At 41.8% G+C, this 16,737-nt stretch overlaps 1 protein-coding gene across 1 annotated transcript in view; it reads left to right on the forward strand.

The window, feature by feature from the left end:
• LOC311246433 (guanylate cyclase soluble subunit beta-2-like) overlaps positions 1-6,081 on the forward strand; it is a gene marked incomplete at both ends in the record, with an annotated part of 20,327 nt that extends 14,246 nt beyond the window's left edge. Inside the window, 2 exons of the mRNA XM_084336589.1 lie at positions 8-162; positions 5,907-6,081. Of these exons, the coding sequence (XP_084192715.1) occupies positions 8-162; positions 5,907-6,081 (330 nt within the window). The remainder of the gene's footprint in view (positions 1-7; positions 163-5,906) is intronic.
• Positions 6,082-16,737: the final 10,656 nt, after the last annotated feature.

The following is a 16,737-nucleotide window of genomic DNA, read 5'->3' on the forward strand; positions in this document are numbered from 1 at the left end:
TCTCTAGATCCGTGTAGGGCTTCATACAGGCTCAGTGTTAGCTGGTGTGGTTGGGGAGAAGATGCCCAGATACTGTCTGTTTGGAGACACTGTCAACACGGCCTCCAGGATGGAGAGCCACGGCCTGCCAGACCACATACACATTAGTGATGCTACACACAGGTGGGAGTCACATACACATTAGTAATGCTACACACAGGTGAGAGTCACATACACATTAGTAATGCTACACACAGGTGAGTCATATACACATTAGTGATGCTACACACAGGTGAGAGTCACATACACATTAGTGATGCTACACACAGGTGAGAGTCACATACACATTAGTGATGCTACACACAGGTGAGAGTCACATACACATTAGTGATGCTACACACAGGTGAGTCACATACACATTAGTGATGCTACACACAGGTGAGTCACATACACATTAGTGATGCTACACACAGGTGAGTCACATACACATTAGTGATGCTACACACAGGTGAGAGTCACATACACATTAGTGATGCTACACACAGGTGAGAGTCACATACACATTAGTGATGCTACACACAGGTGAGTCATATACACATTAGTGATGCTACACACAGGTGAGAGTCACATACACATTAGTGATGCTACACACAGGTGAGTCACATACACATTAGTGATGCTATACAGGAAAGGGGGGAGAGAGAGAGCGAGAGAGAGAGAGAGAGAGAGAGAGAGAGAGAGAGAGAGAGAGAGAGAGAGAGAGAGAGAGAGAGAGAGAGAGTCAAATGCCTACTGTTTGCAGATGACCTGGCTGTCCCCAACAAAATAAGGGCTACAACAGCACCTTGACCTTCTGCACAAATTATCCCAGACATGGGCACTGACAGTAAACCTAAACAAAACTAAAATTATGATATTCCAAAAAAGGCCCAGCCTACAACAACAAAAACTCAAATTCCTCCTAGACACAATTTCCCTAGAACACACAAAAAACTACACATATCTCGGCCTAAACATCAGTGCTACAGGGAACTTCAATCAAGCTGTGAACGACCTGAGAGACAAAGCAAGAAGGGCTTTTTATGCCATAAAAAGGAACATCAAGTTAGACATTCCAATCAAAATCTGGCTCAAAATATTAGACTCCGTCATAGAACCGATTTCCCTATATGGTTGTGAAGTCTGGGGCCCACTTGCAAACCAAGACTTCACCAAATGGGACAAACACCCAATTGAGACTCTGCATGCAGAATTTTGCAAATACATTCTCCGCACCCAACGGAAAACGCCAAATAATGCATGCAGAGCAGAACTAGGAAGATACCCACTAATCATCAAAATTCAAAAAAGAGCATTCAAATTCCACAATCACCTAAAAGAAAGCGACCCAGACACACTCCACAACATAGCCCTCACCCACAGAGAGACCCTCGATAGATGCCCACTCAGCCAGATGGTTCTGGGACTCTGCTCACAAACACAAGCAGAGCCACCAGACAGAAACCACACTGGACTAAATCAAATTATAAGAAAACAAAAAGAAAACTATCTGACACATTGGAAAGAAACAACCCAAAACCACAGCAAATTGAAATGCTATTTGGCCCTAAACAGAGAGTACACAGTGGCAGAATACCTGAGCACTGTGACTGACCCAAAACTAAGAAGATCCTTGACTAGGTACAGACTCAGCGAGCACAGCCTAGCCATTGAGAAAGGCCGCCATAGGCAGACCTGGCTCCCAAGCGAAGACAGACTATGCACCCACTGCTGAACCCTCTGAACTGGCGCTGCTGTGATGGCTGCCTTTCTGATCGCTCCGACGAGACTGTGCTTTATTTTGTTAATTTTTATAGTATTAGGAGTTTTATTTGCACCAACTGTTGGTGCATTATATGTGTATGACCGTCAGTCAATCATTGACATTGGATTAAGAAAAACTTACCGTTTGGATTGCTCTCTGGATCGGATCGCTGAACAGCAGAAATGGCCCGCCGAGATCCTTTGTTATGCCGGCCACGGACAAGACCAAAAGCCGCCGCGAAGACGAGGAAAGAGAGCCGGGGTCCGGAACAGACTGAGGTCCAAACGACACAGAACCACATTGCCCAGCATATTGTTGGCCAATGTGCAATCGATAGGAAACAAATTGGACGACATCAGAGCAAGGATCCAATTCCAGAGGGACATTCGGGATTGTAACGTCCTCTGTTTCACAGAAACTTGGCTGAGTCCAGATGTCCCGAATCATGCAATAGAACCGGCAGACCACTTCTTCGTTCTACGAAAAGACCGGACGGCATTAGAGTCACTAAAGAAGAAAGGAGGCGGCATTGCCTTCATGATAAACAAGGAGTGGTGCGATTTAGGCAACACAAAGGAAATGTCTAACCACTGCTCCCCAGACCTGGAGTTTATCACGATAAAATGTCGACCCTTCTTCCTCCCAAGAGAGTTAACGTCCATCATCCTCATCGGAGTGTACATTCCACCACACGCGAACACTGAGGTCGCACTTTCAAAACTTCACGACGAGGTAAACAAACTCCAGGCAGCTAACGTTGACGCGGCCATTTTGGTCTTGGGGGATTTCAACAGCGCGCGTCTTAAAAAGGTGCTGCCGAATTTCTATCAGCATGTGACCTGTCCCACCAGAGGCGAGAACATATTAGACCATGTATACTCGCAATTTAAGAATGGGTACAAGTCACAGGCTCTTAGTCCATTCGGTAAAAGCGATCACGCCGCAATTTTTCTTTTGCCTAAGTATAAACAGAGTCTCAAGCGAACGCCGGTGGTCTCGCGAGAGGTTAAGCGTTGGGCCGTGACGTCAGTGGAGTCACTCCAAGCAGTGCAAGCACAGAATGGAGTGTATTCCGTGATAACACAGCCAATATTAACGAATACACCGAAACGGTGATTGACTATGTCTGTACTCAGGTAGAAGTAATAATCCCCACCACCAAAATTAATATCTACCCAAATCAAAAGCCCTGGGTAGACAAATCCGTCCGTGAGGCTCTGAAAGTGCGCACATCAGCATACAACACCGGGCTGGTGACAGGCAACATGGAAGAACACAAGATGGCAAGATACAACGTCAGGAGAGCAGTAATAGAGGCAAAACGGCGTTACAGGGATAAAGTTGAACTTCAGTTTGAACAGGCTGACTCTAGAGGCATGTGGCAGGGCCTCAGAACAATGACAGACTACAAAGGAACCCCCCTCAAACTGAACAGTGACATCTCCTTAGCAAATGATCTCAACTCCTTCTATGCGAGGTTTGAGGCTGTGAATAACAACACCAGCCTACAAACCACGGCAATGGGGGGGGGGGGGTCTGCTGATGGAGACTCAGTGTTCAGGGTAACAGAGCATGAGGTGAGACGGATCTTTAAAAAAGTGGATATCAGGAAGGCAGCAGGACCGGACGGCATCCCCGGCCGCGTCCTAAAAGTCTGTGCCGACCAACTGGCCCCGGTATTCACTGACATCTTCAACCTGTCCTTGGAACAGGCCGTCATCCCCACCTGTCTGAAGAAGTCCACCATCATCCCTGTACCCAAAAAATCTACGCCCGCTTGCCTCAACGACTACCGCCCTGTAGCCCTCACCTCCATAGCCATGAAGTGCTTTGAGAAGCTAGTGAAGGGCTACATCTGTTCCTCCCTCCCCATCAACCTGGACCCTCTGCAATTTGCATATCGCCCCAACAGGTCCACGGAGGACGCCATAGCCCATGTGCTGCACACAGCAGCATCACATCTGGACAAGAGGAAGGGGAACTATGTGAGAATGCTGTTCATCGACTACAGCTCAGCATTCAATACCATAGTCCCCTCCAAACTCATAGCCAAGCTCAGGGACCTGGGCTTGAACTATGACCTGTGCCAGTGGGTCCTGGACTTCCTGACGGGCAGACCCCAGGTGGTAAGAGCCGGCAACTGCACCTCCTCATCCATCACGCTCAACATAGGGGCCCCCCAGGGCTGTGTTCTGAGCCCCCTCCTCTACTCCCTGTACACACATGACTGCGTAGCACAGCGGAACAACAACACCATCATCAAATTTGCTGATGACACAGTAGTGGTGGGCCTGATCTCTGCCAACGACGAAAGGGCCTACCTGGAAGAGGTAGAGAACCTGTCACAGTGGTGTCAGGAGAACTGCCTCTCCCTGAACGTCAGCAAAACAAAAGAGATGATTGTGGACTTCAGGAGGTCGGGGGTCAAGGACTACAGCCCCCTCAGCATCGACGGGGCACCAGTTGAGAGAGTGAACAGTTTCAAGTACCTCGGAGCCCACATATCCGAGGACTTGACATGGACCACACACATTGACAGTGTTGTGAAGAAGGCACGACAACGCCTCTACTTCCTCAGGCGCCTAAGGAAGTTCCAAGTCAGTCAGAAGATCCTTAGGAACTTCTACTCATGTACAATAGAGAGCATCCTGACCGGCAACATCACCTCCTGGTTTGGGAATAGCACTGCACAAGACCGTAGCAGACTACAAAGAGTGACACGTTCAGCCGAACGCACAATTAGAGGGGGGCTTCCCACCCTCCAGAACATTTACAACAAGCGGTGCAAGGGGAAGGCTAAGAGAATTATTAAGGACTCGAGCCACCCGAACAACTGCCTCTTTGAACTGCTGCCGTCAGGCAAGCGATACCGGAGTCTTATGGCGAGCACAGAAAGACTCAGAAGGAGCTTCTATCCCCAGGCCATCAGGCTGCTAAACGAACAATAATCGCTAAACGAACAATAATCACTATGCAACAACCATCAAATGCACACAGCACACACACCCACACGCACACACACACTCACTCAAACAAACAACACACTGCAGCACCCACTCTCCACACTTTAGATCACACAAACACACTTACACTTTATATTTATTGATAAAGGATTTGCACTACAACTCGTACACCTACTGTGAATTGTACCTAAACTGCACCTCGTCCATTTATGCCTTGCACTATATAGTATTGTATATTAGTACACTGCACAGTATTGTATATTGTATGGTAACTACGTCTACGAACATTGTACATATGTCTAAACTGAACACTGTGACCTTTTTTTTTTTTTTTCTTCTAATTTTTACTATGTTTTTATTTCATACTTATCTTGTCATGCACAGTCTCTGGAGCGCAACAGTAAGAAGCATTTTGTACAAAAGTATTCTGTACTTCTGTATGACAACTATTAAAGAAACTTGAAACTTGAACTTGAAACTTGAAACACACAAGATGAGGTGGAAACCGAGCTCCACTTCTTAACAACCTGCCCACTATACCAAGACATCAGAGACATATACTTCCCACAAATTGCAAACACCCAAAGAGACTTTGAAAATATGGACAATAACTCAAAACTCCCATACCTACTGGGAGAAATACAAGAATGTGCAAACACAGCAGCAAGATTTGTGAGCTGCTGTGACAAGAAAAGGACATCCAGCGGAATGCAACCACCATAAAGACTGTGCAAGAAATTCCGTCTGTAACGTACTGATTTCTTTTGTTTTCTCTGTTTGATTGTTTTGTTTTGTTTGGCTTTGGCAATGTAAACGTATGTTTCCCATGTCAATAAAGCCCATTTGAATTGAATTGAATTGAATTGAATTGAATTGAATTGAGAGAGAGAGAGAGAGAGAGAGAGAGAGAGAGAGAGAGAGAGAGAGAGAGAGAGAGAGAGAGAGAGAGAGAGAGAGAGAGAGAGAGTATCATTGTCTGTGCATGGGTTTATCTTTTTATTGTTTGTGTGTTTGTTTGTATGTTTGTACATGCTCTCTGTTTTGTACCATCCGCCCCTGCCCCCCTCTCTCCCTCCCCCCCCCCTCTCTCTCTCTCTCTCTCTCTCTCTCTCTCTCTCTCTCTCTCTCTCTCTCTCTCTCTCTCTCTCTCTCTCTCTCAGTGTATTGAAGGAAGCAAGCTTTGACCTGAGGTCTCGAGGTCAGATTGAGGTGAAGGGAAAAGGTCAGATGACCACCTACTTCCTGTTGGGCAACCTGCATGTGTCAGAGGAGAGGATCATGGGACGTGACGGGGGAGGGGGCTGCATGTACCCAGACCAACAGCAGAAAGGCTAGTAGCATTTGGAATGATTGATGTTAGATCCCACGGACCGGGAGGACATTTTTACATTCATGTTTAATTTGTAGGTAGTGGGAGTGGTTAAAGGGGAATGCTCTTCCTGTGCCTCAGGACAGTTCAGTCAGTATTATTTGTGAACACACTCCTAAAGCTAGAAATCAGAGAGAGAACCTCCAATCACTGATGTCACTGGGATGTCAAATCTGGGGCTTAGTTTTATAGTTTCTCAATAGTATTCCTTTTGTGCAAAGTGTAAGGCTGTATTGCAATCACAATAATCATCATAACTAAACTACCCACCTCATACTATAGTCCACCCATATACTCTGTATGATAGCATGTACGACAGTGCTGTATATACCCATATTTATATTATATAATTTATATTAGTATATTTACCGCATATATATTTGTCTGACTATACCTGCATATAACCCCTCTATATACTTACTTATACACCTGCAAATAACCCATAGCTCTGTATGATAGCATGGACAAATGCTGTATATACATGTAACGGATGGTACTGCGAAGCGCAGTCACGATGGACTTCAGATGTTGTGAAGTGACTGGGGTGAGTAGCGGTGCTATGGTTTAAACTCACTCTCATCCTCAAAAGACACATAGACACATTACAAAGCAGTGAGTTCACTTCTTGGTATAGCGGTTGTCGTTTCATATTTGAAAGAAAGGGTCATACCATCACTTATAGTCTGAAGAAAGCTGGATACAAGAAGTCCAATCACAAGCAGGCTTTTCATCACCTGTGGTCTTTATTCAAAAGGCTGGTTTCTCCGTCATATGCATCATGAAATGGACGATAACACACAATGGGTGATATCATGCTTATTCCCAACTTTGTCCCAGGTTATACAGACCCGGGTCTACTCCCAAGTATTCTCACAAGAGCAGAACAGGAAATGGTCATTTACACTGAAAGCCAATCACATCAAAGAAATATCAGGTTTAAACAAGTTGTTTTCCTAATACACAAGTGGGTCTGGTTGTGCCCACTGCCCTTACTGGCTGATCAACGAGTTTGACGTGTTAGGTCAAGATAGTGAGTTAGTGTGAGTTTGTGTGTCACATGAAAGTGTGTGGTCTGGAGTGTGTATTGGTGTCTGTGGGGGTGGTGTGTCTGTGTGTGTGTTTCTCTAAGTCTGTTTGTTTGTGTGTGTCTTATTATTTTATCAGTATGTAATTTATTATAGTTAGTGTGTGTGTGTGTGTGTGTGTGTGTGTGTGTGTGTGTGTGTGTGTGTGTGTGTGTGTGTGTGTGGTATGTGTGTTTAGTGTGTGTGTGGTTAATCAGGCTACCTTCCTGTTTATAGAGATCTTTTGAGCTTTTGTTTATATTATAATTTACTAGATGATTTCTTCAGTCACCCCAGTTACATTGACTTTAGATGTCTCCAGCCTCTCAGATGTCTCAAATACACATGTCAATTTTATTTATCTAGCTAGTTTTAACTTAACACATTGGGCGCCGTGCATTGTACCCATCATTGGGTCCAGTCTGCCACCGCTGTAAGCCTATGGAGATGTTTACCTTCTTTGCAGGGCTATAACTTTTTAAATATTATAGCTATATCGACATTACTATGGCCCATTCAACATCGGGTATCTATCGTTCCTGATGTGGGAACGTTATATTTTTTCATTCATACATTGTTGTGTTAATACCGTCAAGAATATAAGTATGTTTTTAAGGTTTTCTGCTGTAATTCCAAAAACGCAAGTTATAGGCCCTGAAGCATATGATAGATTATCAATTGCCATTTCTTTCCTATACACGCTATATAAAAAAATTCAAATGTATATGATCGGTATACATTATGCTTCATCATGCGTGAAGGAAAGGCGGGGGGGGGGGTTGTTTATAATTCCTTGATCGTCAGTAACGGCTTTATTTAGTATGGGTTGATATGTTGAGCAGATGGATTGCCATGAAATGAATAAACAATCGGGCTAAAAATAACGTTATATTCCTCTTACCGTTCGCCGATGAGACTGGAGGAAAAATATTCCAATTATTTGACGTCAATCTGCTAGATCCATTTCCCGTTTGTATGACGCAATAAACGCCCAAATCATATTGACTATTGCGTTTTGAAAGCGATCCGATGCACTCAAGTGTTTGTCTGGACCCACGTAACAAGATATTACTGCCGGAGGGATCTCCTCGATGTACCAGCGCCACTTCCGGTTTGGCCTTGAGTGTAACTCGCCCGATCATCCACCAGGTGGCGGTATTGAGGCGTTGCGATATCAGACAGGGTCCCGCTGCAGTGCCGGAGGGAGGCTGGATGAATTATGAATGCCATGGCGAATTTTTTTTATATTGATCCCAAAAACGTGTTTATTCGTTGTTGGCGTTCAACGCATGGCGGGCAATAACGAATTATCATGTTGTTGCCGTCCAATGTGTTAATCTTAAATCAATGGCCCTATGAATCAAATTGTTACGTCACGGTCTGTGCTGTTGCTCGCGGTGTGGGAGACCATGGGTTCGATGTCACAACCGTTACATACATATTTATTCTCACCACATACCTATCCACACCTGTATGTATTTACCTGCACATAGTCCTTTTATATTTCTGTAGATGCTATATCTATATCTGTACATGTCCTACTCGTACTAGTTACGCAGCTACCATACTGTCTTTATACCTGTATCACTGTGTTTGTGTGTATTCATTCTCTGTCCAGTAGCTGCAGTTGATCCCCAGAGCGAAAATACTGATACTGAAACCAATGGCAGAAGAGACACGCCCTCTGCCGTAGCCGCACCCCAATGTGGAGCCCCGCCCCCACACGGAGACACACCCTCTACTGTAGCCGCACCCCCTGTGATTCCCTATGTGTGGGACGTGACTGAGCCGTGCAGTGCAGAGACAGAACTCAAGAGTCAAACTGCTGATATCAACACACGATTCTGTCTCCTGCTCTAACCAGTGTGTTTGGTCTGTCCTCTCAACTTATAAAGTCTGAAATTCATCATGTAACTAAGCTATAAATACAAGGTGATAGTGTGCGGATGCGCTAGCTTGGTCAGAAAGTCGGGACCAATCAGATCCAAGACAGCAGATTCAGACAGATTATTCAACCTTTCTTTCTTGATGCAGGTGCTTTGATCAACTGTTAGGAATCCCAGCATGTCAACATCATATATCTGATGTTGTCTCATGATACTCCATGTAATAATAGATAATAATCATAATAAAGTATATTTGGATCGACCAAATGGACGATCAGGGCCTTTTCATGGCAGCCATTTTGGTTTGGTACTGTGCATGCTGGCTCACTGGAATGTGACACACCTAAATGGAATGAGACCATAATTAATGTTATTAATTACACCAGTGTTTACCCAGCAGTGACATGTCTAAATGTCCCGCCGTGAAAAGGCTCTGATCGTCCATTCGGCCGGTCCTCGTCAACTCATGAAGTTAGAAATCAAAGAGTTTACCACCAGGAATGGCTGACAATGTCAAGATGGCCATTGTGGAAAGGGCCTATTAGGATGTTACATTATGATGTCATGTTTTTTTTTTCTTAAACAATATTTTTATTGTATTGTTTTTCATACATATAAAACAGAAACACAGGACAAAAAATAAATTCAACCCCCTCCATTCCCTAATTATAATTAAAACATTCACATAAACATTCAACAAAAAAGTACAGTAAAGTGAATTATAAGAAATAATAAAAATAAAAAAAAACTCTTTGGCCTCTACCTCCATCTTTTATTCTTTCCTATCCCTAACCTCACGTTCCTCCTATCCCATTCCTTTAAACTTTCACACCCTTCAAGAAACGCACAAATGTCGCCCACGTCCTTTCAAATTGTTCTGATTTTCCTTTTTGTATGTAGGTTAACTTTTCCATCGCCAAATCTTCTGACACTTCCTTTAACCATTGTTTCGATCCTGGTCTCTGTATCTCCTTCCAGTTTAGAGCAACCACTCTCTTGGCTTGTAACATTTATCAATTTCCTCTTTCTAGTGTTAGCTGGAAAGTTCTCTGGATACATGTGTAGTATACAGGATCGATCAGGACTTCTATCTCTGTCAGCTCGGAAATAAGCTGCAGAATCTCTTTCCAATACTCCTGCATCCTGTCACATTCCCACATACAGTACAGGGTCCCTATACCTCTACCCCACACCTATACATTCATCCGGGATGATGGGATAAAACTTGTGTAATTTCTCTGGTGTCATGTATACTCTATGGACCCATTTGTACTGTAGAAGTTTACATCTGGTATTAAATGAAAGGGTCTGTGACATTTCACATACTTGTTCCCAGTCCTCTTCTGTTATGTCCACCTGCATGTCTCTCTCCCATGCCCGCAAACTGCTCAAAGAGCTATGATGTCATGTTTTAGTTGATGATGTCATGTTTCATATTCATGTTTTAATTGATGATGTCATGTTTCATAATGTTCATGCTTTAGGTGATGATGTCATGTTTCATAATACTAGTGGCCGTTGGGAGCACATGTCCATTCAGAGCGGGCCGATTTCTGATATCATTTTAGTTAATGATATCATGTTTTAGATGATAATGTAATGTTACATGTTTTAGTTGATGTCATGTTTCATATTCTTGTTTTGTTCATGATGTCATGTTTCATATTGTGTTTTAGTTGAAAATGTTGTGTTTCATATTCATGTTTAAGATGGCATGTTTTAGATGATGTCATGATGTACTCCTACTGTACTACTTATATACTGTACTAGTACTCCTGTGGTTATACTGTAAATGCTAACAATACTATCAAGCAGGGGTGTCATTTTGGTATGGCAAGGTATGGCACTCGCCATACCTTGGCAAATAATCTTTTTTATTTTTATTTTTTATTTTTTTATTACAATTTTTTTATGTTGATTTAGAATTCGAATGTCAACATTATGAAAGAAGCTTCGAACTATTCGGTACAGCCCTAGCATGTTTTGATATTGTCAATTATCTCAGTTTTACTAAGTGACTTTTACTATGCCACACAAAAAAAGGAAAATGGACAGACAAAGGGCAGCAGAGACAAGTGATACAGGGACACAGGTAAGGTCTTACAATGGCTTGGTGATTATAACAGTGCAGTTCAGCATTCAGTAACCCATACTTTTTGTGAATGTGTTTTTGATACTACATTCTGTTGAACACACACCTCAAAACCATACCTAAGGAAAATTGGCTCAATTACAAGAAAAATAATAGACAGTTATGATATTACATTTTGCATAATTTGTATGCAAAATATTGTGGTTCCCTGCTTTAGTCTGTTGACACATTTCTATACAAACAATGCTTGTGTAGTCCTGTGTCATACCTAAATGTCATATAAGTGAATTGTATAGAAACAACTCACCAAAAGTGACTATTGCGCAACTGATTTGACAAAAAAAATCCACCAAGGTGGGGAACCCCCCCTTCACCCCCCCCCCGGCCCCCCACCCTCCCTAATTGCCATACCTTGGCTTTTACTGAAATGACGCCACTGCTATCAAGCCATGTAAAAAGGAAACTGAAGGACAATGCCTGATAACTTGTTTCCAACAGATTCATTTGTTAGCATTCATTGTTGAGAGCAAAGCACCACCAAATAAAATAGAATGAGCACACCAAACAAACAAATTAACATGTTCCAGATTGTCATATTATTCATTATTAAAAAAATCTGATTTTTGGAGTGAGTCTCAACCCACGTGTCTTCATGTCATGGCCATCATACACATTTAAAGACCAGTGAAGAATTAATCTAACTTTTCCTTTTCCTTTAAGCTCACTCTTTAAACTGACTCTTTACAATTTAGCAATGATTGAATTTGGAGCAGAAATTGTGGAGAGCCAATCATAATACTCTTGGAAATCTTGAATTCTGTTTGTTTTATTATTATTATTCCCTCATTGTATTTATCTACCAAATTGTTGCCCACCTCAACACCTACATATGGGCATCCTTGTTGGGTGATCTCACATTGAAATGCCCATCTGAAGTTTCTTCCCTTTTCTTTTCCTATTAATGTATTTTTGTTGTTTGTTTTTCCTTATCTGTATTAGGATTAAGCCAGAGAGTGTTGTTTCATAATTTGTTTTAATTTAATTTGACCTTTATAGCCAGATAAAACATTAAGAACAGGTTTCTTATTTGCAATGTCGATCTGGTCCAAGAGGCCCCAACAGGAATACAAATATTAAATAAAAATTAAAATTAAAATATATATGAATAATAAAATAGAAACACAGTTAAGAATCATACAAATAAACAAATAAACACATGCACAGCCTATATACAAAACAGGGGAGGAGTAGGTGAACGCGTGTGTGCGTGTGTGTGTGTGTGTGTGAGCATTTGTATGCAAACAGATGCGTGTGTCTAGGTGCGAGTATGAAGATGAATGAGTGCTTGTACTGTATGTTGTGAGTGGGTGCAGTGTGATCAGCAAGAGCAGGAGGGGGCGTGTTAAGTTTATTCTTGAAGGCAGTCAGTGAAGTAAGATCTGTAAGTTTAAGGGTGTCTTGAAAAGCGTTCCAGTCATAAGCTGCTGCCAAGTGAAATGAGTTTGTTTCATTGTGATTTTGAGCTATACAATAAAATCTTGATTTAGATTTTTCTTTTGAGAATTGTGATTGCAACATTAATTATTTATTTCCCCGGCACCCCTTTCTTCCAATATATAAAATAATATATAAAAATAATATACCATTTATGGTGGGTGTAGCACACACCACCTTTTAATTAATTATTTCCTTCTCTGCCTGGCTACCTCACACCCAGGAGTAAAACATGTTTACAAACTGGGCAGTACATTAGGTAGGCAGTGTTCTTGGCTCTAAAAAGCACAGCTAACTAATTAAACAAAGCTAATGCATTGCTTGCATCCCTATAATTCTGAACAGCTTGTTTAGTCGTGTTAATGTGAAAACCCTGGCCAAATGGTAAGGAGTACCTAAGTAATTTCCCCCCAGCACCAAAATAACATTTCAGACGGTCAAATCCATACAAAGAATAGGCAAAACCCATTTTCCACAATATGTGCCATACTCTTCATGCTGCTTTGTACTTGAAGGTCATGTCCCACCCCTACATTTAAATCAAATGTGTCAGTTAGTACAACACATGTGTTCTACAATGTAGAACAAGTCAATTCTACAATGAAGACTGTGCACCACTAGAAGGTGCAATTTGTCAACCTTTAAGTCCTCAGAGGAGAATTGATTGATTGATTGAAAATGTTATTAACAGATTGCAGAATGGGTACAATACAGTACAGCTCAATACACACACTTGTTGGGGGTGCAGACCAGCGAAAGACTTTCGTCTTGTTTACATCAGGGTCCCCCATTTTCAATTCATCATAGAATGAATGATTATACAATACAATACTGGCTAATGCAGAAAATGTCCCTCATGTACATCCAGGGATGATTTTGTCCAATGGCAATTTTAAAACTCCCCATTGGAACCAGAACAAATTAAATATGTTTTGAAAAAGGAGATGACAACACCTTTATTCAGGCACGTGTGTGTTTATTTTTACCTTTCTTTCCTAAGGAAGACACTGTTCTTTTGGAGACATTGGTCGGACCCCACAAGGACAAGGGGCTATTTTAGGGTTAGGCATGCTATGGTTGAAGGACCTTACCAGACTTTTTGACATGTGGGTTCCAAGTAATTTTTCTTAAAGGAGCAGACCAGTATGTATATACTTCCCAAAGGTCAGTGAATACCACGACCACAACACCAGAGGGAGCTCCACAAATCATGTTAAACCCAGATTCGGCTCAAACAAGGGACTAAACACGTTTCGCAATTACGCCACATCAATGTGGAACGCCCTACCCACACCTGTAAAGGAATGTGAATCACTACCCACTTTCAAAACCACTCTCAAAGAGCACCTATGGGAGACTGCAATTTGAAACTGGCCCCTGTAAATGTCTAAACCCAACCCCCTCCAATGTACAGTTTCCCCCACCCCTGGACCTCCTCAATGCATCTCAGGCCTCCACATCTTCTCCCTGGACCTCCTCAATACATTTTAAATACAACATTAAAAACAGGAACCTTCCGACTACCAAACAACCACTCTACCACTCCACTGTCGCCACTGTCCACTATCCAGCCGTGTTGAGGAAGGCTCTGTGTCAGGCTCATATGATCAATATCGTTTTCCAGATAATCCCCAGACCTTGTTGTGAGCAGTTTCATGTAGGAACTATTTTCTACTGACCTACACCCCATTCATTATTATGTAGCCTTATTATGTGTATTTCCCAAAGAAATAAGTTCTGTATATGGTCTTTTATTGAAATTGAGCAAATTTTCCAGGAATTTGTTGGGAATTTTATTATACTAACTATAATAACCAACCCTACGTTTTACACTTATTCACATTTCTATTATTAGTGCTGTTACTCACTGCCATGTGACGCTGCTGACAACAACCTGTTATCCCCACGGCGATGAATGGAGTCCTTGTCTTTATCTGCAGGCATATGTTGCAAAGAGCATCGTCATTTTAATGTGTTTTAAACGCTATATGGTCACAGATATGCTCTGACCTCGATACGGAGTCGCCTGCAGTAATAGGTAGGGACCGCTGGGTATTTATTTACACAGTAGGTTATTGTGATGGAGGTTGGTCTTGTGAGTGAGCACTGTTAGATCAAATATCTCTATAACATGTGTCTCATCCTATTACAATTCTTTGTACAGTTTACTGGGCCTAAATTATCTAATGTACAGACAGCATGTTTTTTGACCAGGTGCAGCTTATCAGTGTTCAGCCCACGCGCTTATGAGAACTGCCTGACTTTTCTTACTATATGCAAAACCTTGATTTCTTTTACTATAAGGCTGAACGTATCCTTGGGCTCGGGGCTCACTTCCGCTCTCTGTATTGAACTGAGACTCTGCACAGAATAAACTATCTTCTTTTTTTCCTATCCATCGATCTCCATTTCTGTAAGCTCACTGGACTTGGTGAAATAATTTCTCACAACAGCATCAAGTGTAGATTCTCAAGTACAACACAACTTGTCAGTATATATAGAGACAACGGTATTTAATATAGGGCTTAGGGAAACTGCAAGGCTAACCTGTTTAGTAAAATGTATATTTTCATATCACCGACTGTCATTTCTAATTAAGAATAGGTTGTCTAGTGTCCAAATAATAGCGTTTCTTGATTTTTCAGAAATATGATACTCCCTTCATGTCACCGACTCACCATCAGTACTTAAAGGGGCACTTCACCAAATATACAACAGCGATTTATTTTGCATCCAGAAAGTCTAAACAGTTTAGCACACAGTCCTTTACATTGTGCACATTGACAGTTATTGAGAGTAAATTTGTTTGAATATAGCCACCGGTGATGTCATCAAATCCTTGTGTCGTGTTAATTACAGCTCAATGAAATGAGGAGTAAAATACCACTTTCAGAACAATACATACTGATGAAAAATATTAACCCGACATTTATATGTTGAAAGTTGATGATTTAATACATATTGCTATACTGGCACAAGGTCATTACCAGTTGAACCTTGTCTGTGATGCTGAAGCGTCTCTGCGTTTCTTTTCATTCTATTTCAGTCCCTTTCTAAACCACTTGTGTTATGGGTATATATACTGTATATATATACATATATCTTCCTCTCACAGAGGAAGAGAGGGAAACACTAGAGGCTGCTTATGGTTTCAGCCGCAGGGACACATCATCAACAGTGCTATTTTGACTCGCTGACAAGTACAGTTAAAAACGGTGCAGCCAGTTGGCCTAATGGTTTCAGACAATATACTGTAGTACATCCTACTGTATCAAATCCTTGAGGAAAGTATATAATGGATGAAAACTTTGATGCAATTATTCTCCCCCATTGACCTCTTAAGCCCTAGCCATATTTTCAGAAAATTTGCCTAAAAGTACACACATGTAAAGTGAAGATTGCTCCACTTCTACAAGGTCCATTTGCATGTTCTTGTTATCTAGGGACATGTATTCCCAGTGTCAGAAATATTGTGTCTGTTACTATGTTTGAGTAAATTGTAATGAACCAAAGGAGAATATAAATTATTATAATAATTTTTTTTTCATCTTTGACGGTGAATAACACCATGCTAACATTGACCAGATGTGAAATACATAGTTAAAGACAGTAGAGGTTGAGTACTTTATTATCTAAAGATGGTAAGGTAGAGTGTTGTATTTATTCATAGTTAGACAGTAGAGGTTGAGTAGTGTGGTGGAAACAGACGCATGGACAGATCTTCATGATCAGCGTTGGTTTATTAGTGAAACACATGGATCAAAGTACATGTGAAAGAATTCAATGAGCTTGGCTCAGAGGAGTGCTCTCATGGTGGCCTCCAGTGGGGAGAGGTGGGGGCTGTAGACTCTTGGCCCTCCCAAGGTGGAAGTTGTAAGCTATTGTCTTGGAACAATAGGGGGATTCTCCCACACTTATGATATATCACATTCACACTCCAAGTGATTGAGATTAACTTCACAACTTCAAATACATGGGCTGTCCAAAATCAATCAAACACATTTACAGTATGGTTCTTCAGTGCAAGGACTGACTAAAAAAAACACGAGCACACTGTCAAGCTTATGATGCATTCATGTCATATAC

This window comes from Notolepis coatsorum (genome assembly GCF_963971535.1).
Source record: "Notolepis coatsorum genome assembly, chromosome: 19".
NCBI classification, from domain to species: domain Eukaryota; kingdom Metazoa; phylum Chordata; class Actinopteri; order Aulopiformes; family Paralepididae; genus Notolepis; species Notolepis coatsorum.